A 23,598-nucleotide genomic window follows, 5' to 3' on the forward strand; every position below is an offset into this window, starting at 1 on the left:
TTGTCTCCATGTCGTATACTCCTTCTCTTCAAAGCACATTCGTCAAAACGTTGTATCTTAAACCGCCTGAATTCTAAACGTCGGTGCCTTGGCCGCTCCTCTTTCCAAATTCCGCACGCTCGGCACCGAATACTTCGGCCATAAGCAGGCCGCCACGCCCATGCACCGGTTGCCTTGTCCATACTATGTCTTCGTCTTTCCCTCGGACCACGGCAGCCTCCTGCACTAACGTCCACGTCCCAAGCAAACCGTCTTTCTCGAGATAGCGGAGCAGGACACGGTCTCCGCCCTCTTCGAAGAGGAACTCGCGACGCCAAAACCGTCGCCACTGTTCTTCAGGCGTGCCTTCGGAGGCATTCATGCATTCGATCGTGCGGTTTCGCGCTGCAATGGCGTACAGAGCTCGTGTTTTCCACAAGCCATCTTGACCAGGGTAATCTTTCAGCATCTCCACGGCCTCATCGCGCGCCAGCGGATCGCGACAGAAGAAGGACAGAACCATCAAGTGCCATGTGATGTTGCACTGAAGAGAGACTTGATGGGCCGGGTTTTTCTCGACGTCTCGTTTGGCTGCGCGGAGAGCGATGGAAGCAACAGATAGATATTCTCGGAAGAGGGGTGTTCGTGCCTTCACCAAGTCAATGTTCACATACATTGGAGGGTTGTCAAACGTGTAGACGCCCAAGTGCTGTAGACGCAGATGAATTGCTCTTAAGTAGAGGGGTGAGTCGGCATCGTGCGACATGATGATCTTGTTGAAAAGGGGCTGGAATCCGGCGTCAAGTGCTTCCATGGTCTTGTTTGACTTCTCGGAGAACTCCACAATACGGGGATTTTGTAGGAGATTGACATGGAACCCATAAATGACCTCTTCGTCGTGTGAGTGAATTACGTCCGAGTTGTACAAGTATTCCACCATGATGGGGATCATTGCCGTTTGTGCACGCTGAACTGCATTCCAGCTGTCTTCAAAGTCGTCGAGGCTTTTGAAGACCGTGGGTATATCGTCGATGTCGACGTCCGAGCTGGGCACTTGACTCAATAGAATCATGAAAGATTCCATCGTATGGTTCCTACTCCTTAAGACCTTGGTTAGGTTTGGAAGGGGAGGCCCCTGTCCCACTCTGTCGCGCAACACCGTACGGGCTTGTTTTGCAAGGTGGTTGAAAACGTCGGCGATGGCAGCCAGGAGAGGCTTGGGGTTGGGGGCCAGCTTCCTGATATGATGTTCTGCATTCTCGTCTGTGACGAGAGACAGCATAAGACAAAGACCGTGATTAACGTGATCCAGGGCGGCTTTTCTGTTATCCCTAAGCGTCTCGAACAAGAGCAAAAGGACAGACAAGATGATGGCATCTTGAAGAGATGCTTGGCGGCTCTGCTCCTTGATGGAATGGCAGTAGTGAGCGACAGCATTGAAGTAATGCTCGTCGCTCTCATTGGTTGACATCTCGGGCACGGATATTGTGCGAAGGCTCCGTTGGGCTGATTGGCGATGCCACACGCTGAGTGCACCGATGGCCATGGCGGCAGATCGAAGGGTACTGCTGTTGCGTGCAAGCTGAGGGAGAGTTACTTCCCACAAGCTGCTGCTGGCGGCTGCATTGGTCCAGGGTGCTTTGGCCAGGTTAACGAATTCTTCAAAGTAGCGCATGCTCGATGTGTCGGTGAAGTCGAGAGCATCAGGGTCCAATTTCAACTGGATCCTCGGGTGTGCGGCATGGCGGACGGCTTGCCTGGAATCCCAGACGACCTGGCCGGGTTTTGCAGCGGCATTCTTTCTCGGTTCGAGGGCGTAGCCTTCGCAGTATCCCCGATTCTGGAGGCAATTGCTGCAGTGAGGCTTGCCCTCATCGCATTTTACGTGGCGCTTCTTGCAAGTGATGCATCCGGTTCGCACCTTTCGTGTACTTGTTCGAGAGTGCTTCGGTTTACTGGCTTGAGGTGTATTGGTGAACGGGACGGCGTTTTCGGGATACGTGGAAAGCAGGATGTTCAAGTCCGCCATTGCTGCCCATCATTTGTCAATCATTGCACAAATGGCAGATGAGGTCAAGATGATGAGCAGGTACAAAAGGCAGCCTGGTGAGATGGCACAGAGAAGCTGCCTGGCAGGTGTCGTTGGACTCAATTGGGTCCACTTTTCTTCGAACCACGAGTGGTGCAAACGTGAGCGAAGTTGGCGCACCCTACGAGTCACACCGAAGGCCGGATAATCTCAGTATCCTTAGTCCGGCCGTGCCTCATCCATGGATGTGGCTTTCCGCCAGGGCTGAGGTGGGTGACGAGTGCATTACGTGATCCTAATTTCGTCGTGTTTTTTCTGATGCCTCTCAAATTGACATTAGTGGGAAGAATTGGCCATGAAATGACGTGCGATTTCTCGACCCCATCGACTGCGAGAATTGGGTAGAGCGAGGAAAAATCATAACAGCGGTTTGGAGGCTCCGAGCTGAGAGGGCCACTGCAGACGGGGAATGTGGTCCCCTGAGACCCTTAACCCTTGCATACCTGGGGAAGCGAGCGCTTGGTACCTGCAGCTGTCACATCTCCGCTGTTGCTTTTTCCCAGTCTTCCTCGCAGTCACCCAGCTTCCGTCATTGGCGATTGATCTGCCTGACTTCGGTCTGGCTTTTCCCCTACAGTAGACTCTTCCACAGAGCGGCAGTCGTGCCCAACCAACTCAACATGTCGAACGCCACTTGGTTTCGCCAACTTAGGACGTCAAGCAACCACGCGTTGTTGGGAGTTACGTGAGTCTAGGTGGTCTCGCTAGGCGGGTGGCAGACGGCACCGGAAGCCGTCGGGAAACCTACCTTACCCTACCAGTGCCTACATGCCACATACCTTAGGGCAGAGCAGAAAGTGTTATTCCTCGGGCACTGACGCCAGATGACTGCAGATGGCAGACTCAGATTCGCGTTCTTACAAGACAGGCCTTCACTGACCAAAATATCGACAGAAACTTTCCCAAATTGAATGATAGACAGACATGTCGCGCATTCCGACGAGGTGTTATTATGGTCTCTCGCAACATTGGGATTGCTTGAAAATACGGGGGAGGGGGCGATTCGACCGGGCTTACCATCACGGGCTGGCCGTACAGGGACACAGGGGTGAGCTTAGTGCACATGGCTGCTAAAAATGGGCAAGCCAGCGCGTGCCCGGGGACTCTTGACGGCCCAAGATGGGCGCCGGCTCGCCGGTAAAATGGGATGGCAGCCGTGATTGGGCCTTTGTTTTGAGCCGTCCTGCGCCGATTTGGTTGCCCTGCACACTCCGTGACCTCATCGCCTCGTCGCTTCAGGGGCAGTCCTGCAGAAGAAACCTAAAGATGTGCTTTGGATACGGGGCACACCTTGTTCCTGCGTCTTAAGCATTCAATGCTGGACAGCGATGCTGCATCTCGGCGAGGGAGGGGGAGGGGAAGGGGTGTTGGGAAGTGTCAGTTCAACTCGGGGCATGTGGAACCACCCAGCTAACCTCACTTGCCTTTTCCAGACTCTTCCGCCCTCCAGGTGTCATCCCACTTACGCAACTCTCTCGTCTGGATTGGTCCTTCTTGTTGGGAGGGTGTGGGATAACAAACCGAGAACCGACATAGTACTTGGAGGAGAAGGGGAGTTCCGCTGCCATGTGCAAGGCACAGGGAAGTCGGCCCAAAGACCATCGAGCTTGTTTATGTGATCTGATCAAGCATTTGCCTTCTTGGTCAAAAACCCTCCTACCCCTCGTGTTTTCCCAATCCTTTCTTCTCTTCCGGTTCCCTTGCTTCACCTACTCTCTTTTGCATCTCCTCACAATCGTTATCCTCATTGTGCCTCCGGGTCTCTGAACCAACACACCCACATCGTCTCTCGTTCGCCGGCCTTGACCTACGTATTAATACCTAGTTGCTATTCCTCCAGAGCACCCGGCTCCTACGGCATCTACAAGTCGACCTCTTCCATTTTCTCGTGTACTTGCCTCTCCCTCAAAAATCCAGCAGCACCTAACTCTCTACTACTCAACGCGCAACCGACATAATGCGTACCTCCAGCTTGGCTGCGGTCCTCTACGCCGCAACGGCCAGTGCCTTCCAGGGCTTCAACTATGGCTCTACCTTCACAGACGGCAGCGCAAAGACACAGGCCGACTTCGAGGCCGAATTCAAGGCTGCTGCTAGTCTCGAGGGCACCAACGGTGCTTTCACCTCAGCCCGTCTCTACACAATGGTCCAAGGCGGAAGCACCAACGACCCTATTGCAGCCATTCCCGCCGCCATCTCCACAAAGACCAGTCTGCTACTCGGTCTCTGGGCTTCTGCCGGTGACGCAGCTTTTGCAAACGAGCTCGAGGCCCTGAAGAAGACGGTGTCGCAGTACGGCAGTCAGCTCAACGGTCTGGTTGCCGGCATCTCCATTGGAAGTGAGGATCTCTACCGCCATTCACCAACCGGCATTGCCAATGGCGAATACGCTGGTGCCGAGCCCAACACGCTCGTGGGATACTTTGATCAAGTCCGGGAAATTCTCAAGGGTTCGCCCCTGAGCAGCGCCCCTCTGGGCCACGTCGACACATGGACTGCCTGGGTTAATGGCAGCAACAAGGCAGTCATCGATGCTTGCGACTGGATTGGCATGGACGCCTACCCCTACTTCGAGGACACCAAGCCCAACGCCATCTCTGACAGTAAGCAGCGATGGGCCGAGGCTCTGAGCGCGACCCAGGGTGCCGTTGGCGGCAAGCCTGTTTGGATTGCCGAAACTGGTTGGCCTGTCAGCGGTAAGACCGTCGGTTCTGCTGTCCCTTCCCTCGAGAACGCGAAGACTTTCTGGGACGAGGTTGGCTGCCCCATGTTTGGAAAGACAAATGTCTGGTGGTACACTTTCCAGGACTCTTCTCCCACTACTCCCAACCCCAGCTTCGGTGTCATTGGCTCAACCCTGACCAACAAGCCTTTGTACGACCTGTCTTGTGACAACACCACCTCCAGCTCTTCTACCGCTGCTGGCACTCCGACGGCTACCGCCACTGCCACGGGTACTGACTCCAGTTCTGATTCTGGTGGAGCTACGACGTTGTCGACTGCTGTGCCCTCCGGTGGCTCCGGCTCCGGTGGAAGCGGCGGTGCGTCGCCGTCTGCCACTCCCGGCTCTAGCCCCGGCTCCGGCTCCGGTTCTGGCTCCGGTTCTGGCTCTGGTTCTGGCTCAGGATCTGGTTCGGGCTCGGGCTCAGGCTCCGGCGGTAATGCCACCGTGAGCGTGCCCACGTCTGCTCCTTCTTCGACTACCACCACCGTTCCTGTGAGCAGCGCTGCCGCTACTACCTTCAGCATCGCTGTACTGGCTGGCATGCTCGCCTTCGCAATGCTCTAATTGCCGCTAGAGAGCGACTTTGCACCTCTCTTTACCACATTTGGCTTTATACCCTTCTGATGGTCCCCGACATGGTCAGCGTACATAATTCCATGGGACAGGGGAAATGAATACACGGCCTTAATTACGTTATTGCAACCCACTAGATTCTGCACTGTAGTGTACGGCGGTTGAGTAAAAGCAGAGTTATTAGTTGGATCGAGTCTACCACACTCCTTCGGGCCGAAAGCAGCACAATCGGAAATTGTTATGAGACTATCATCAGATATACAAAAAGTTATTTTGATTTGCACTTTTGGTGGCCCTGTTGAAGTCGATTTCATGTAAGCCGAAGAAGAGTTCGTTGAGATGGTGACTGCTTTGACCAACGGACACGTAATCATACATTTCTTAGCTCAGGCGACGGTGATATGTGAGCATACTTTTAAACAAGTCTGAGTGTTTTTAAGAAAACATGATGTCTTTCCAGAGAGAACGGAAGTCTAGACTGTCTCTCCTCCAAGGATGGTTGATGAACCTTTCAACAGTGTCAAATAAAGCGACAAGTCGACAATAGCACTGTGCGGGCATCACCACGTTATCCACACCTCTGGCTTCCTTCGCAACTCACTCACACGAACCCGACTTCACTGCCGCAATCGTTACCCACGACATCGCAAGTGGTGATTGCGAGTTGCAAGCAAACAATAAGCATCAGACATCTGACAGCGGAGGCAAGCAACACTATCTAGTGGAGTCCGAGCCAGCACCTCACTGAGGTCTCCCCCGCTCTCACTTCAATGTCCTAGACTGTGCACATCTCATCTCATCTCATCACCCACCCGCCAGAATGGACGCCCACGAGGACGACAGCGACATCAAACTCCAAAGGATCTCAACAGATCTCATTGCGGATTTTTCTCGGTCTCTTCCTCTTTTCCTACGCAAATCGGACGGCCACACTCTCCGCAGCCGCGTACGGACCTCAGAAACAGCCCGTCTGGCATCCAGCGTAATCTCATTAGTCCTCTCATCAAACTCATTGGCTAATAACAATCGCAGTTGCTCGACCCTTTCCAAGAGCTTCCTCAACTGCTGGATTCTCATCTTCCCACATGGCTTCCGCTTTTAGCGGCAACCTACCTCGCCCACCTCAACATCCGGAACCGCAACCGTCCCAAACAACTCTCGACTCGCTCCCAGCTGCTCGAGCCCCTGAATGTCGCCATTGCTAAGCTGCTCTACACATTCGCCAAGATCCGTGGCGAGAAAGTCGTTGTGCGCTTCCTCAACGCCGAGACCCGCTACATTGAGCCTCTCCTCTCGGCACTCGAGTCTGCGGAGCGCTCCAGGTCGCGTCAGGCCTCCCGTCCCTCCCTCAGCCCTTTATCCCCCCAGTCCAACACTCAGCAATGGTCCTGGGAAGAGCGCTATTTAGTTCTTCTATGGCTGTCGCATCTTCTTCTCGCCCCCTTCGACCTGTCCACCATCTCCTCCGCCGCGGCAGACGAACAAATTACCCTCCCTTCCATCCCAAACTTCACCTGGCCGTCTGACCTGCCCGGGATCACAGTCCGCATCCTCCCAGTGGCAGTCAAGTATCTCGCCTCTCCTGGCAAAGAACGCGATGGTGCCCGCGCTCTTCTCGTCCGCATCGCCATGCGCCGCGACATGCAGTCCCAAGGCGTCTTGACCGCCCTCGTCAACTGGGCCCTCGCCTCCCTCAAACCATCCCCGGATACTCCGCCGCAGCCGCCGTACTTTTACATTGGCGTGCTCTCCTTCCTGGCCGGCGTTCTGAGATCGTCTATAAACACGTCGGACATGGACGTCCATCTCTCCTCCATCTTCCGCGCCGCTCACGCAGTCGCCTCCTCCGAGGTCGAAGAGACACCCGTCTCGGCCGCGATCCGCTCTGTCGCCGTGGCTCGCAAAATGCTGATCAAGGTCATCCGCTCCGTCACCGTCCTACTCCTTCGCAAGTCGCCGCCGGACCCAGACAGCACGGAGCTCATCGAGACGTCCATCGGCTACTTCCTGGAATGCCTCGCCGACAACGATACGCCCGTTCGGTTGGCTGCTTCCAAAGCGCTCAGCATTGTTACTCTCAGACTCGATCCAGAGATGGCTTCCCAGGTAGTCGACGCCGTCCTCGACTCGTTGAACCGCAACGTTCTATGGACCAAGGAGCCAGGAAACCCCAACGGGCTCAAGACCCGCGACCTTGCAGCCGTAGACCCCTTGGAATGGCACGGTCTGATGCTCACCCTCTCGCATCTGCTATACCGCCGCTCCCCACCCGCAAGCCAGCTCCCAGACATCGTTCACGGCCTGCTCCTTGGCCTCTCCTTTGAGAAGCGCAGCACATCAGGCGGCTCCGTGGGGACCAACGTCCGCGATGCAGCATGCTTCGGCATTTGGGCCCTGGCCCGACGGTACACCACCGCGGAACTCCTAGAAGTCCCCCAGGCAGCCGTCGTTGCTGCCAGGCCTCACGGCCGGGACGCCTCCATCCTACAAGTCCTCGCCACGGAGTTGGTCGTCACTGCCTCGCTCGACTCGGCAGGCAACATCCGCCGCGGCACTTCAGCTGCGCTGCAGGAACTCATCGGGCGACACCCCGACACGGTGGAGAAGGGCATCTGGGTTGTGCAGACGGTCGACTACCACGCCGTCGCCCTACGGTCGCGCGCCATTCACGAAGTGGCCCTCAACGCAACGAGGCTCTCGCCCCAGTACGGTGCGGCTCTCCTAGACGGTCTCCTCGGCTGGCGAGGAATAGGCGACGCAGATGCCGCCTCGCGTCGTGTCGCCGGCGCTTCATTTGGCACTCTCACGCTGGAACTCTCCCAGAAGGACTCGCCCGACGCCGCGGCTCAGTTCACGGCTTCGATCGACAGGATCCTCGCCCGTCTTCGCGCTCTTCAGACCAGACAAGTCGACGAGCGGCACGGACTCCTACTCTGTCTCGCGTCCGTACTGGACAAGTTCCCTGATCTACTGGCTGCCAAGCCGGATGGCATCGTCAAGGATCTCACACAGCGCATCATTCAAAGTCTAGAGACAATCTTAGGAGACTTTCAGAAGACAACCTACCGTCGACCAGAGCTAGTCGCCGAAGCCTCCAGCCGTCTCATCACCTCCTCACTCCCCATCCTGCAGGCGGCCACGCTCTCCTCGAACGCACAGTTGCCTCTCCAACCAGGCTACACAGTCGTCTCAACCGCAAACACCCAATCACTCCTCAACGTCATGGCATCAATCGACGCTCTCCCTTCGATCCCCTCATCCATAACTAGTCTCGTCTCGACCTTTGGCCCCGTCATCGCCGCAGGCCTCTCCCGCCCCGAGAAGGAAGCGGTCTCGGCCTCCTCCGAAGCAGCCCTCATCCACCTGCTCTTCTCCCCGCCCGACTCCCGCAGGACCATCATCCAGGAATGGGCCACAACGGTGCGTCACCGCCCGACCTCCCGCACCGCGAACGACACGGGCGTGCTCTCCGCCCTCACAATGGCGTACCCCATTACCAGCACGTTCGGCAGCCAAGATGCAGACGTCGTCTGCGACACGGTCCTCGCGCGGTGGACGAGCGACAACGACATCGACACGCGCGTCGCGATCCTCCAGAGCCTCTCGCAGAGCGTCCTGCTCCGCGACCGCGCCCCGGTCTTCCTGGACCTCCTGGCCGAGGGCCTGAACGACTACACGACAAACGCCCGCGGCGACGTCGGCTCCCACGTCCGGCTCGAGGCCCTCCGCGCCACAAAGTCCCTCTGGAAGCTTGCCTTTGCACCAGAAACCACCGAGGTCGAATGGCTGCCGGGAGCGGTATCCAAACTCTTCCTCCGCATCCTCCGTCTCGCGGCCGAGAAGCTGGACCGCGTCCGCACGGAAGCCCACGCTGTCCTCGCCCTTACCCTTGACCCGTCCTTCGCCCCGACCTTCACGCAGCAGACCTTCTCCTCACGGGAGTACTTCCACACACTCCTGACGCTCCGCTCCTGCTCGTCCTCCAACCTTCTCCACCCCAAACTCACCCGCCCCGACGAAGAGGCCTGGATGTCTGAGCTCCTCTCCGGCTACGTCACCTCCGCCGACACAGGCAATGAAGACCTCGTCATCGCCTCCCGCGCCGCCCTCGCCTCCTTCTGCGCCGCCTCACCCGCCGCGCTGTCGTCCGTCTGCGGCGCCCTCGTCGCGAACCTCAAGGCGCGCCAGGGCCTCGCGGCCGCGGACCGCGTCGTCGTCCCGACGCTCGAGATCGTCGCCTTCCTGTGCCACGTCGGCCTCTTCCAGAAGTGCGCCGGGGTGCTGGTCGGCCTGCGCTCGCTGTGCCTGCAGGTCCAGCGCGCGGGCTACAAGACGGGCAACGTGCGCAAGCTCGAGGTGTGCATCAAGGTGTACGGGTGCGTGGCCGGGTTCGACGACACGGGCGCGGATCCGGAGGTTGCGGAGGGTGTCAGGGACGGGGTCGCGGAGGCGCGGAAGAGGCTTGGGGCACTCATGTTCCACCCTTGGCCCAGGGTACGCAGCCAGGTTGTCGACGAGCTGTGGAAGCTGTTTGGAGAGGAGGGGGATGGTGGCGGTCGGGCGGAGGAGTTGAAGAGCGTGGACTGGAGCAAGGCCGAAAAGGGGTCCATCAAGCGCGTTGTCGAGCGGCTTGGCTTGGCCCAGGCCGCATAGACATGGAATACAAGTAAACTTCATGCAGACAAGAGCATAGACGAGAAAGGTTCCGTCGTCTTTAGAAAGCAAGCAGCACTTTGCAACGCAGAAAGATTTCCTTGGTTATCGTGATACGGCACCTATGGTAGCTGCCATGGCTTTTGCCCGGTCTGCGGTAACTCTGCTGGGCCGGCAATTACACGCCTCCCTAGAAGGCAAGTAATGCACATTGAGCTCACTATTCGGTGTCATTTGGGGCTTTGCTGTTCTCACGACACTTTAAAAGCCCATGGAGCAAGCAAAAAAAAAACATCATCGACGACGCCATAGCGAAGCCGGCCACTGACAACGGCCGCCGCGGCCGGCGTATTACCTGGGGAGGAAGGTGTGCGGGAGAAGGGTTACAATGCGAATGCGATGCGGGCATGACATGACGCCAATGCCGGCGGAATGAATACTACCTACTCAATCAATGTTTGCCATAGGGCTGGGTACAGCCAGGAGAACCAAGCACGGCCCAAAATACTCCCCTTGCGCTCGGCATACAGCTTTTCGTATAGATAGTGACGTGCTCGTGATGGCCAAGAGAGGCAGAAGCTTTTTTGCCGCGCTCGCATTGTGCAAGCGGGAGGCCGCGGGGGTCACTGACAACGCAGCGACTCTTGGACCATTGACGATTTACCGGAGGCTATTTAGCTCCGGGACGGAGAGGGACGGACATAGACACAGCACGACACAAATCTGGCTGCGTGGTTGACGTCTGCCATGGTCAGCGCTACCTGCGGACTAGCCCGAGAGTCAATCGACGTTAGCTGTCCGCGCGGGATTGTGCCAAGTCTCTGGGTTTGCGCCTCACAATCATATGTGCCGTTGATGCATTGCCTGCGGTAACCAAGCTAGAAAGTTAGAGGGGCTATTCTTCGAGACTTCCGCGGCGCTACGACGGCGCATTAGGTCATGACACTCTCGTCCTGGGGATATTCTTCATCCATCCGAAGAGCTTCAGTCGCATCCCTTTAAGCCGCGGAAACCGGGCGGTCACTCACGAGACGAATCGGATCCGTTGCTGTTGTTTCACGATCGACTGCCGCCGCCATCCCGTCGCACAGGCTCGACGTACGATGTCGAAATGCTCACGGACCGTGTGACGTTATGTCGATCGGACGACGTCAAATGCCCAATGAGGCTATAAGCACAAGCAGTGAGAGCCTAGTGTTGACAACATCAGTCGCCCAGCGTGGCTTAGTAGGCAGCGGTCAGGGCTCTGCCAATCACCTACTTGTTGGAGCAAAACTCTGGTAGTGTCTTTGGACGACGGCCGGGGCCGAAGCTACATACTGGTCATGGCAAGAATTCGGGCCGTTAAGTCCAAACCGACGGTTGATTCAGCCTGACGATTCGGGACAGTTGTTGAATAACATCTGAACTTGTCCCAGGCGTAACACGCCGAGGAATGTGGCAACCTAGTTGGCATCTTGCGGAGACGGCCGCCAGTAAAGTTCAGGCGGGAGATTTGAGGAAATTGTGTCGGACTGCGCCGCAGATTCGTACTGCGTACGCGCAACGTGTACAAGGACCTTGGCCTTGACAGGGTGGCGTAAAGATTAGGATCCGAGATTCCTCTCAGAACAGCTGCAACCGTTGACTGTTGCAAGATAGCAGTACCTGGTCCTCCAACGCCTCATCGAAGTTGTGTCAAGGTTGTTCAAGAGCTTGCCCCGGCCCATGGCGACCTGGCCACTTTGGTTTGCCGTACTTCCACGTGGGAATGACACAAAGGAACCCTGAAAAAGTACCCTCAACGTCAAGGGCACCCAGCCTCGCGGGCACTGGCAGGTTATACTTGATGTGGGCATAGCGTCGTGCATTGCAGACCTGAGCTCAAGCTGCCTCATTTTGCTGAGACATGATAATCCAGAGGTAGACATACCGCAATGAGAAAAGGCAGGTACAGGACGCGCTCAGCGCTGTAGGCAGCTCAAAATGGGGATGGGTTCGGAGGTGAGGCAGATCGGAGACGTAGGGGGGTGTGGGCATCGGGAGGAAAGTTGATAAGTCGCGTTGAGTGGGAGGGCGGAAGGCTGGGATTGGCCCGAAGGCAGGCGTACGGCTAGCGTGCCCCCAAAAGTGAAGGGTCGCTGGAGGACCTGCTCAGTTGGGTAAGCTGGCAGATATGCAGTGAAACTCTTCATGAGCTCGTGGAGCCAGGAGTTGTCTGCCACACGCAGTCAATCTGCAGTTGGCAACTTGCAACTTGCAAAAGTGCCCCTGAGTGAAGATGTGACCGGTTGCCGGCAAGTATCGGGGCAGGACAAGTCGCAAAAGAGCAGAGGACGTGTTGGTTGTTGGGCCAGGGACAGTCGGCAGCCTGGCGGCATGATTTGATAACGATCTCTCTAGGTTGTGTGGAGACACATTTGCAGGCGCATCCGAGGGCTGGCACCGGTCGAGATTTAGAGCGGTGTCGCGTGAGCAGCGGTGTACTCAGCCAAGCGATGTATATGCCGGAATCAAGTGTGTCGGGCAATTTGATTTGGCTTAATCGACTAGGCGATGCAGATGGCTTAGAGAAGTTGAAGTGAAGCGCCAGTAGTAGTGTTCTTGCCTGTCGAGTGGCTAGTCAGCCTGCTTCCCTCTATCCGTATGACAAGCGAGACAGTAAAGTGCGAATAACTGTTGGCCGTAACTCTGGGGTTGAATGGACCTCGGAATCCGTTGACTGACATGCCGCAGTTTGAGTAGGGGGGAAGGGGTGCCAATCGGTAAAGTCTGGATTGGGAATGGCTGAGCCAGATGGAGGTGGCGGGAGGGTGCGGCACAAGTCCCCGGGAGGTGCATGGGCAGCAGCTTTTGTAAGAGCTGACGGGGCAGAGGGGTATTCTGGGCGGAGGATTTTCGATGGTGAATGCTGCGGTGGGATTTTGCAAAAGGTCGGTCTCGGATGATGGTGTCATGATGGGTGGTTTGGCTTCTGAGTGAGTGGGAGGCGGCGGTACGGTATCGTGCGTGCCGTGTCTCGCGTCGGTTCTGCCTTACGGCAAGGCAAGATGTGCTGTCGCTGCAAAAGCAAGACAAGCGAAGGGAAGTGAGGTAAGGTATGTAAGAATAGGTGAGACTTGCGGCGTGGATGCAGCACTGGTGGCGTTGACAGTCTGGAGTTGCAGACCTGACGTGAACACAGTTGACCTCCCTCGCCTCATGGGAGGGAAGGAAGGAATGAAGCACTCGAGTGCCAGTGAACGGGAAACTGCGGGCGGGGCCGGATCCGAGCCGTGAGAATGCCTCAAGTGGATAGGTAGGTAGCTAGCTACCTTAGGTAGGTAAGGTAGGTTGGGTTGGGCCACACGGTGCAGGTGCACTTCAGCTCTTGCAGTGACAGTAACAGAGATGATGCGGGAAGGTGTCCACGGGTGTTTCCCAAAGACAGGAAACCGGAGTGAGTCGGACCAGTGGGAAGCCGTCGACGGGGACCTAAGCGGTGGTCCATGCTCCCCGATCCGCCCAAGCTTGTGGTCGTTTGTCGTCGTGGTGCTCTTACCTTACCTTACCTTACCCCGTCTCCATTGGTGTCTCCATCACCCGTCGTTTGCTCTGCCCTGACCAACAAGATGACGAGACATCCAGCTCCGTTTCCTGCATTTATCCATCGACGAGTGGGTAACACATGCAAGGAAACAGGGTAGGTAGGGTAGGGCAGGTCAGGTCGTCAGGGCAGCACGGACGGCGCCTACCTCATGACGGATGACGGATGACGGACAGACGACAGCACCATCATCGTCTCAGCAAACCTCGCAGGACAACGAGGTGAACAAAGATGCGGTGGTGGGTTGGTGCTGTCACACCCACAGCAGCGAGGTACTTTGGCCCCTGGGGTGCTGTTGCACTGGGTGCAACTGTCGACGGCGCGGGTGGTGGTTCTCGGGCGTGATCATTGATGAGCGAGCACCTTCCTCACCTTTGAAACTGGGAACCTGGTGATAACCTGAGGCTCGGCCTAAGGTGGTAGGCAAGCTGCTATCTACCTACCTACCTCCACTAGGTGCCTCTTATCCGCCTGTTCGCCGTACCTGCCTCGGAGTGGGGGCAGTGTCATGGTCGCGGTTCCTGCCTGCCACCTGAAGCTGACCTCGCTGTCGCCCGTGATAATGATAACCCTACCTAGGTACCCAGGCATGCATCAGGCTGACCGGGCAGAGATTGGAACCGGCAAAAATGCAAGGTCTCCTCCCTCCGGCCGACCTTTGTTGGGGGAATATCGCACGTATTTTTACTGATCATCATCTCTTTTTCGATAGGTCTCCAATGGTCAATGTCCCCTCTCCACTCACACACACACCGGGACCCATGGCGGGCACCGAACGAACAGCTTCTCCTCCTCCGCTCCCCCACGCGTCAGTCAGCCCGCACCGCACTGAGGTGCACTCAGCTCTCCTCTCCTGCACCTGTGACTGCACCACATTCCAGTCCACCGTGACTCCCACAGTGGACTCGACTCCATTCTCCATTCTCCAGTTCCGATTTCTCGACTCCTCTTCTCCGATCTCCAAACCCCCCCCACCGCCACCTTATCCTCCCTTCATCGTTGTCTTTGAACCCTGCCCTTTCTGGCCTACCATCGAAACCCAAATCCAACGATGGTCTTGCTAAATTCCTTGGACACTAACACTTGGTTGGACCCCATCCTGTATTCAGGTATCTCGGGGACAATCTGATCCAGCCAGCAATGTCTTGTGCGACCATGGGGATAGACATGGCAGCATGTCTATGTCTCTCCATGCGGCGTCTCCCATCCGTGCCTCCAGTCACCTGAAGCGCTGTTGCCTTCATTTCTCTCCTGCAGCTTTCACCAAAACCCGCATCATCAACAATTGACGTTCTCCCATACGCAGTACCTTCTTGGCCTTCCGAACCGGCTCACCACCTGACTGTGCCAGCGGCCGTGGCTTTCCCTTCCGGGGCCCTTGGCCAGCTCGGCAACTTGGCGACTCGTCCGCCATCCCTCTCGGCCACAATCACTGTCGAGACTCGCATCGTATCTTGCCTGCGTTGTTTGATTGACACCGTCTCGATTGCCCTTCGTCCCGCCCTCCTCGTACTCTCGGCGCCGCTATCGCTCTGCCATTTGCCTTGCCCTGTTCTTTTCGGTGCGCGGCCATATTACCATGCGGTCGCAACCTACCTGACGCTAAGCCTGCCAGCGCTAGTGCTGTCTTAGCCCAGAGATACGACCCTTCATCAGGTACTGGAAAATACGGGGGCACACGAGTTGATGCATCTCTCCATTTTGGGACACCTGCCGACATGCGCGAGTCGACACTACACAATTACACATGCTCGAGTCGGCCGGCCCAGCCCACGGCCGCCTCATTCCCCTCTGCTGTGCCCTCGCAGTTGTACAGAGTAGTGGTCCTGCTGGTCTACCTATCTATCATCGTCCACGACCTGCTCAACTGCTCGTCTTCACTGATGCAGCCCAAATCCAGCCTTTGCGCCTATCATTGCAGCGGCAATCAACGGTACCTATGTTTCTTTTTCGCCCCGGCAGGATACCAGAACCAGATACGCATTGCGGCATAGCACCGCTCCAGGCAGCACCCAACCATCGCCACCACTATATCGGCCCATAAGCCCAGACTCGGCCGTTGGAGTAGAGTCCAATAGAGCCAACCGCGGTTATCTCTGTCGCTATTCCCCAGGAGTCTCTACCCTCAGCCGTGCAGCATCATCAGACCATGGCGGCCGCGACTGCATCAAGGCAGTGACGAGAAGCATGGATACGCCAGTCTGCCACACAGAAAGAGATCCGAAAACCAACAAGTCTGCCCACACCTGACAAACCTTACCAGTGCGCTGGACCATGCCGACAATCTTCAATCAGAAGGCAGGGCCGCACTACTTGGTACGCTACTACACTATGTACGCAGCAAACCGAGGGCAGGGCACCCACTGCCACCGCCAACAACCCTCTTCGAGTTCGCCAGGTTCCAATTGGCAATCCCTGGCCACCATGTTGCTCCGGTAAAGAAAAGGGCAAGGGCCAAATCGTCTCCGCATCGTCTCCGCGCGTGCGCGCTGTGCTGTGGTACCCCAACTTGCACACCAAAAAATTTCATTGAGGTAGAGAAGCAGGCTGGTCGCTGATTCGATGAACCAACACCAAAGCCACAACTTTTCCGTCCGTCCTTTGGTAGGGAGCAAGGGGGGCGTGTCTCCAACAGCCGTTCAACGACTTGGTCCACCAATCCTGCGAAGAAAGCACGAAGGCTGGCCTCTCGTCGGCCGTCGCCTTATCTAGGTGGAGAGAAGCGCACCCGAGGACAACTGAGAAAGGAACACTGAGGCGGCTGCGCAGGCAGGCAAGACAAGACAAGTGGGGATGCCCTCTCGTTGGTCATTTGAGCCGGCGCACGCACGATAACGCAGCGAATGCCAATGCGTACAACAACGCCTCCAGGGTCATCAACAGTCTTGGAACAACTGATACATGCCGCTTGTTGTGATTGAAGACGCTGGTGGAACATGAAGGAGGACGTGACGGATTGGCCAAGCCACAAAAGACGAAGACACCAGCGTGACGAGGCTTACTTCGCGTGTTCTGCCTCTGGCATTGAGCAAGCCAGACAAGACGCTGGCACGGCCGAGATTCGAAGAGAGGAATACATGCTCGGCGCGACTGCCTATTTGTCGGTAGTTGATCAGCACGTTGGCGAAGAGGCAACCCTTTGCAGGTTTCGAATCCTCACAAATGCGACTGGTGGGAAGCATTGTGGAGGCGCTGTGAGCTTATTAGCGTATGCAGGAGAGCTGCCGCAGCAGCAGTGGCAGCATCACCAGGACCGGCGGACCGATACCATGAGGATCCATCGCCGCACAGAGAGGTCCATACAGACAGTATGGACGTTTCCTTTCCATCGGTCTCGACTTTTAGTCCAGGCCGCAATGCTCCGGACTGCAGCCAGGCACAAGACGACAGACACGCATGGCTCGCGACGTGAATCACTTACACGTGTGGATGGGGGGTCCAGGTCGACAACGAGCTGAGGTCGAGCCACGGAATTCTCCTCTTACCATTGTGTCGGGTTACCGAACGAACTGAGACGTTGCCGCGGGAAGAACAGTTCAAAGCAAGCTATTCGGCATACTAGCGGTATTAGCTTCCCAGCCAGCTCAAAACCCCCTCCAGACAGACGAATCAGCGGCACTTGGGACAGTAGCGTCGCCCCCAGCCAACGTTGGCAGTTCAGCGATGGCTGTGAATTGACCGCTGTCTGTGTCTGGCAAGGGAATTGAGGGCTCAGCAAGCTGATCGGGTGCATTCTCGCTGGTTACTGTTCTTTGATTTGATAACTGGCTCGCCCTGGCCCTGCCGACTGCGAAATGTCCAACGCGTCCCTCAGGACTGGTCGAATCGAGTCCGCGGCCAGTCTGGCCTGCCCACCCCATCATCCAACCTCTGCTCTGCACCTCCAGTCCAGTCCCGTACCGACAGGATCAGGATTGGCCAGCCAAGAAAAGCTGCTGATGCACACCATCAATCCATCACCGCACACCCTCCCTGGTCCCCTGTCACTCTATCCTACACCCCTCGACTCTCTCTCACTCTCGAGTCCCAAGGGCCCGAATCCCCCCATCATTCCTAGCGCGCAAAGGGACCATCACTGGGTATCCTTGACTGCCCCCCAACTTGGCCACCCCAGCCCAGCCTATCCCATCTCACCTGGACCGCTAGCATAGCGGCGGTATCCTCACCAGAGAACTGCCTCTATCTGCGTCTTCTGCTGCGTGCAGCTGAAGTATTACTTCCACCCACTCCTCCGCATTATCTAGACCGCGCTCCATGTTCCCTTACCAACTTCGACCTCTACCCACGAACTTGTCAGCCGTCTTTCTGACAGAATCCCAAGCATCCGGTAGCGTCCTCACCCCTCGCCGTCTCGACGGCTCTCCGCCTGGTTCCCTCGACGCCCTCACTTGCGCCCGGGTCCGATTTGACTGATGTTGCACTGTTCGTCCCTTCACAACCGCAAAGTTCATGCATCAGACGTACCTGTCACTGCGAGGCGCACACATACACATCCCACCTTGACGACACCTCGTCGCTGTTCCGCCAACCGTCGAATCGCATTACCGCAATATCGTCGCCCACCTATACCCTTGTGACAACTACCTCGCCCAGTAGTCGACAAAGCTGATTGCGCCCTTTGAGCCGCCGCCTCTCGAATTCCAACCTCATAGCTTCCTCCCCGCTCGTCGTGCCCTCTGCGGAGGTCGACGAGCGTGGATTGCACGAGTCCACAATGACTCTTTACACCGATCCGCCACCCTTTCGCAAGTTTTCCGAGGACAAGCCGTCGCTACTGGTTTGTTGGTGGATAACGTCATTTTGCACCATGATCATCTTGCTGCGGGTTGCTGGCCGCTTCATTCGGACCGAGAGGCTGTTCCAAGAGGACAAGGTCGCTGCCCTCGCCCTCATCCCACTTTGGCTCCGGATGGTCTGCGTGCATTTTGTCCTACTCTACGGAACCAACAACTCGCAGTTTGACGGTTTGTCCCCGGAGGATGAGCACAGAAGGCAGATTGCGAGTGGTCTCGTGCTCGCCAGCCGCATCTTTTACGCAGCGACGTATGTCATTTCCCAACCGCCCGCACGTCTTCAGCCACGTTTTCTGCCAGTCAGCAACGCTTGGATGAGAACCAACTTTTGAACCGTTCAGACGGTAGGATGGCTTGCTAACGCTTTGTCTGTGCAGATTGTGGATTTTGAAGAACACTATTTTAGAGTTCTTCAAGCGCCTCACTGGCGTCACTTGGGCACGTTCTTACGAACAGACTCTGGTTTTCATCAGATGTACTCTGGTCGCAACCTTCATCGCCATCATCATCAGCGACCTGGCAGAATGCAGGCCCTTCCACCACTACTGGCAGGTCACTCCCGACCCCGGCGGGCAGTGTCGCCAAGGATTCGCCCATCTCATCACCATGGCGACGTGCAACATCCTCACCGATGCACTGCTTGTCTTTTTCCCTATCCCGATTATTTTGCGGAGTCAGATGGGTCTGAAGAGAAAGGTCCAACTTACGCTGCTTTTCTCCCTCAGCTTGGCAGTTATCGGCGTCACCATCTATCGGGTCCCCCACGTCATCAGGGAGCACGGACAACAACAACTACGATCGGTATTCGCATCCGTGGAACTCTTATTTGCGACCACAGCAGCGAACGCCCTGGTGCTAGGCTCGTTCGTACGCGATCGAGGCATCAAGAAACAGAAATTTAAGTACGGCTCAGTTGCGGCTGACTCGATGGATCGGAACTCCGATTCGCGACGGCCAACCATTCACCGGCATTGGGGCAGCGATGAAGACTTGGTGCGAGACGTTGGCCTTGGAGTGGATCCTGATTTGAGAGAGCTGCCGGACGAAGAGTATGATCCGGAGAGCCCGCGATACACCCCTGCACCCGTTGCAAGGCCATTTGGCGAGGACTTGCGGAACTGGCAATTCCCTCAACGCAGCCGCAGTAACGCCGAGCGCAGCAATGCTTCGCTATTGCCGCATGACCAACTCTCGTCGTCTCGAAGTAACTCAACCACCACCCCGCGAAGAGTTTCGTTTTTTGATGTGGGAGGGCTTCTGTCTGAGGACCAGTTCGGCGTGCCGACCTATCGTCGGGACAGTCTCGTCTCAACTATCGATCCAAAGTCGTCCCCGGGACATGGAGTACCATCACCCACGCTCCCTGCCCCGTCGACTGGTATGCGACGTGGCTCGACAGCGCTTCTGCAAGACCTCGGAGGTCTCCTAGGGCCGAACAATACCAAGCAATCGAGGCAGAAGACGAGAAGCGGCACCGAACTCCAACCCATACCGCAATCACTTCATGATGATCACCCATCGTATAACCCACGCCCCGGCGAGCCAACGCTGATTGACCCCGGCGGCTTACTGAAGTAGCTTTTGACACGACTACGGACGATTCATGTTTCACCACACCATCTTAATCGCGACGAATTGCACTGCATCACTACAGCCAAGGCAGCATATGCCCATGTACAATGACGACTTGACGGAATTTTGGAATTTTCACACTTGGAGTTACAGAGGTCTCTAGAACCTTGCTGTGGCGTTTGATTTCGGACCATGAAGGGGCTGGACGCGTCACGTTTTGTTTTCTGGGAAAGATGATTATCACGACGGGATATTCGGAGTAGGAGGAAACCCAGGACAACCGAGACAGGAGCCATGTTTTTGCCTCTTTTGACGATTGCCAAAAGCTGCTGGCTCTCCTTGCTGTTATTTATCGTTAACATATACCCCGGCGCAATCGCCATCATGTTTGTACTGCAAAGCCTGTTCACCATTACAACATCAACAAGAGGTATAAAATAATCACGACGCAGTTGACGAACAAACACCGTGCTGCTTTTTCGTCTCGCACACTCCGCTCTCGCGCGCCGCAACCATGTATGCCGTTTTAACTCGTGCTAATCCTGCAACCAGCCTGGTCCCTGCGTTTGCCATGCCTACCAACCGTTGCTTTCTTCTGGCCTATCCCCTACCCAATTTCAACGACTGACTCTGCGCCCCCTGAAAGTTTACCTTGCTTCCTGTCTAACTTTTTCTATTATTTCCCCGTCGCCCTGCGGTGCCGGTTCCTTTTTCGCGTGGTCTCGGTTTTTCGAGGCTAGCTCTTCTCGGAGGATAGATATCTCTCGGTCGGTCCCTGACTCACTCTCACTCATTCATCTATCCGCTTCCGCCTCCGCTTCCCGATCTCCCCTGTTGTCTCGCCCGCCCACCCGTTCCATCTTTCCTCAGCCGACAGCCGAAATCCGATCGAGAGGGCCGGGTAGCCTGTAGGTTAGGTATGTGGAGCCAGAATGCTTCATCTTCTGCTGCTTTCTCTCAAAGTCGCAACATTCCTCCCTGTTAGGCTTGGGAGGAAAGGGGGTCTCTGGCATTGACGCATGGGTTGGGTTTCTCTCGCACAGCGGGGCCTTCTGCGTGTGTGTGTGAAATGTCTTTTGGGATGTATCCTGTTGGTCAACGGGCGCGTCGGAAACGTGGGACTTGGTGCAGAAAGGCATTTGTGGTGATGGCCTTTTTCCCCTGTGTGAGATTAAGGCAGTTGGTTTAGTTAAAAAGGGGGTTTGTCTTGTCTTGTCTTGTCTTGTCTTGTCTTGGCTTTCATGGGATGTATTATATCAGCGTTCGTCCGGTGTTCCCCCCGGATCGAATGAAGGCGTGGCTTTACACGTTGCGTTGACAGACTTGTGGGTATTCTTTGCATAAACTCCTGCTATATGCGACTGGAATCAGGTTAAAAAGGATTGGGCACGCATCTGAGGGATGCAAATTGTTGCAAGGCGCAGTTCCGCGGCGAATAATCTCCTCTGATGCCCAGGTTCGACCAACTCATGAAATCAAGTTGGCCCAGGTGAGGCTTGCGTGTTCGCCACGGGAGTTGACTGGAAACGGTCGAACTGACGAAGCAAACGTTTGAAGAGTTTTCTTGGCCTATCAAATACAGGGCAAACAAAACAAGCACGTTTGCCGGTACTCTTCGGTTAGTGGACATGTGCTGATCATTTACCAAGTTCAGGGCAGCCAAAAGACGTGATAAATAATAAGTTTGATAATTGTCCTTCTAGTTGAAAGCCCTCTTTTTTGGTTTGATCATACACAAAACAGCAGACCGTAGCCGTTCCCTCAACGCCGAACTCGAGTGATGCATATAGTAAGCTCTTCCTCCCCGGGCCCTGGGCGATATTCTCCCATGTAAGGAGCCACGTCCCGCCTCCGGAAAGCCTCTAACCTTTCCGTTTGGTCTTTCTTGTCTCTCCTCCCCTGCTTTCCAAACTGCCGCGCCCAGTAACGCGGCGTGATTATGTGTGTAGACGCGACGCTGACTGACCAGCCCGCTCATACACACAAACGGTAACTGGCATAGCGACCGGCCGTCTCGGAGTTACGGATGATCTTGACGACCTGGCCGCGCTTCAGACCGAGGTACTTGGCGACGGGGTCCTTTTGCAAGATGCGGGGCAGCTGGGTCTCCTTGAGGCGGTAGCGCTTGAGCAGCGCAATCTTCTCCTCGCGGCTCAGCAGGATGTGCCTGGGGACGAGCTCGTGCTTGGTGATGTTGACCAGCAGGTCCTCCTCCAGGAAGCACTCGACCTTGGCGAACGACTCTATGGTGACCAGCATCTTGCGCGCGGCGGGGGACAGGGGCACGTGGGTGACCATGATGCCGGACGAGTACTTGTTGCTGATAAGGTGGTGGATGAACTTCTTGATCTCCTTGATACCAAACGTCGTATCGGCAAGGAACTCGACCCAGAGGGTGCCGCACTCGGGTGTCGGGTTGGGGTTCTGGGACGTCGGCGGAGGGGTGAACTTGCGGATCATGTCGGCAGAGGGGTTGGCGGAGAACTGGAGCTTGCCACGGCTGCACGGTCACGCGTTAGCAAAGATGAAAGCGCGCAAGGAAACAAGAGACGCGCTCACTTTACGCTTCCGTCACCGCTGGTGTACTCCATCTTGAAGCGGTCAAGAGAGATTGTGAGTTCCTCCTCGGCCAGCTCGTAACCCTGCATTCTTTCGTCAGCTTCACCGTCGCAACGCACGCGAAGATGTCATCTGCTTCGGAGAGAATGCCTGAAGCTCAAAGAGCATCAGCTTTCCCACCTCCGATGCAGTCGATTGGGGGGTAGTCGTACGCGATCCGCGGCCATCTCGTGTGCCGTCCTCCAGGCTCGCCACAACCTGGTGACCTCCTTGTTCACATCCTTCTGCTCCGACATTGTGGCAGCGTTCGACTACTCCGCTAGAATCGAATATTTGCGGCCGAGAATGGTGTTGAGATTCGAGATGGTGGATGGCGGTCGGGGTACGGGATTGGGTATCGCGAAGGGTCGACGTCGAGGTTGGAAAAAAAGACTGGCGTCGGTCGCAAAGCCAAAAAGTTCTGGCGTTCGAGTTCAGCCTTGCAGCGAAAAATCTAAGTGGGGCCCGAGCGCCCAAAAACTACCCAGTCTGATGCCGGGCTTTTCTGGAAAAATCCCGTCGTTGAAGGGTGAAGATAATCCGAGACAGCATTAGACGGAACATCTGTACTAGTAAGTACGTACCCAGGCAGCTCGCATCCATCCAAGGGTGATTGACAGACACCCCAGACCGACCGGTGGCTGCTGGCAGGTGCACGAGCCACCACCAGCCACGGGCCCTCTTGCTTACTGCACCGATCATTCCAGGGTCCATTGTGAATGGACACCAGCAAAGCACTGAGAACACTGAAGGGTGTAAAGGCGCACGTGCCAACGTGGCCTAGAAACCCCACAGTCGAGTCCACGGAAAGCAGGTGGCCTTAGCAGGGAAAGTACCTGCCACGGAACCCAAATGGGTGAATTTCAACAAAATTTGAGGGTCCCGTTGCAAAGGTACCACGCAAAAGTTCACCTTTGCGCGGCCCATTATTTCTCCCTCGCCCATCCCGATTCCCCTCCTCCTCTTCCACACCTCTCACCTTACGACCAGAGCTGAGCGCATTCACCGGCCTTTGCCAATTGATCGTCCATTTCCCCAGGACGGCAGGCAT

At 56.3% G+C, this 23,598-nt stretch overlaps 5 protein-coding genes across 5 annotated transcripts; 3 read left to right on the top strand and 2 right to left on the bottom strand.

The window, feature by feature from the left end:
* Positions 1–73: 73 nt before the first annotated feature.
* Positions 74–2,008, bottom strand: COL26b_002828 (uncharacterized protein; the record flags this gene model as incomplete). Its single annotated transcript, XM_053175735.1, has 1 exon — positions 74–2,008. The coding sequence occupies one exon, from the start codon at positions 2,006–2,008 to the stop codon at positions 74–76; it is 1,935 nt and encodes a 644-aa protein (XP_053040444.1).
* Positions 2,009–4,025: 2,017 nt separating this feature from the next.
* Positions 4,026–5,357, top strand: COL26b_002829 (uncharacterized protein; the record flags this gene model as incomplete). Its single annotated transcript, XM_053175736.1, has 1 exon — positions 4,026–5,357. One exon carries the CDS (start codon positions 4,026–4,028, stop codon positions 5,355–5,357), a length of 1,332 nt encoding a protein of 443 aa, XP_053040445.1.
* An 829-nt stretch (positions 5,358–6,186) lies between these two features.
* COL26b_002830 (uncharacterized protein) lies at positions 6,187–10,019 on the top strand (the record flags this gene model as incomplete). Its single annotated transcript, XM_053175737.1, has 2 exons — positions 6,187–6,312; positions 6,399–10,019. The coding sequence occupies 2 exons, from the start codon at positions 6,187–6,189 to the stop codon at positions 10,017–10,019; spliced, it is 3,747 nt and encodes a 1,248-aa protein (XP_053040446.1).
* An 8,372-nt stretch (positions 10,020–18,391) lies between these two features.
* On the top strand, positions 18,392–19,955 carry COL26b_002831 (uncharacterized protein; the record flags this gene model as incomplete). The annotated part of the gene is made up of 2 exons (XM_053175738.1): positions 18,392–18,627; positions 18,755–19,955. 2 exons carry the CDS (start codon positions 18,392–18,394, stop codon positions 19,953–19,955), a joined length of 1,437 nt encoding a protein of 478 aa, XP_053040447.1.
* A 1,968-nt stretch (positions 19,956–21,923) lies between these two features.
* COL26b_002832 (uncharacterized protein) lies at positions 21,924–22,804 on the bottom strand (the record flags this gene model as incomplete). The annotated part of the gene is made up of 3 exons (XM_053175739.1): positions 21,924–22,449; positions 22,509–22,591; positions 22,721–22,804. The coding sequence occupies 3 exons, from the start codon at positions 22,802–22,804 to the stop codon at positions 21,924–21,926; spliced, it is 693 nt and encodes a 230-aa protein (XP_053040448.1).
* Positions 22,805–23,598: the final 794 nt, after the last annotated feature.

The sequence above is a fragment of the Colletotrichum chrysophilum genome, assembly GCF_026319265.1.
Source record: "Colletotrichum chrysophilum strain AFK26 chromosome Unknown scaffold_14, whole genome shotgun sequence".
Classification (NCBI taxonomy): domain Eukaryota; kingdom Fungi; phylum Ascomycota; class Sordariomycetes; order Glomerellales; family Glomerellaceae; genus Colletotrichum; species Colletotrichum chrysophilum.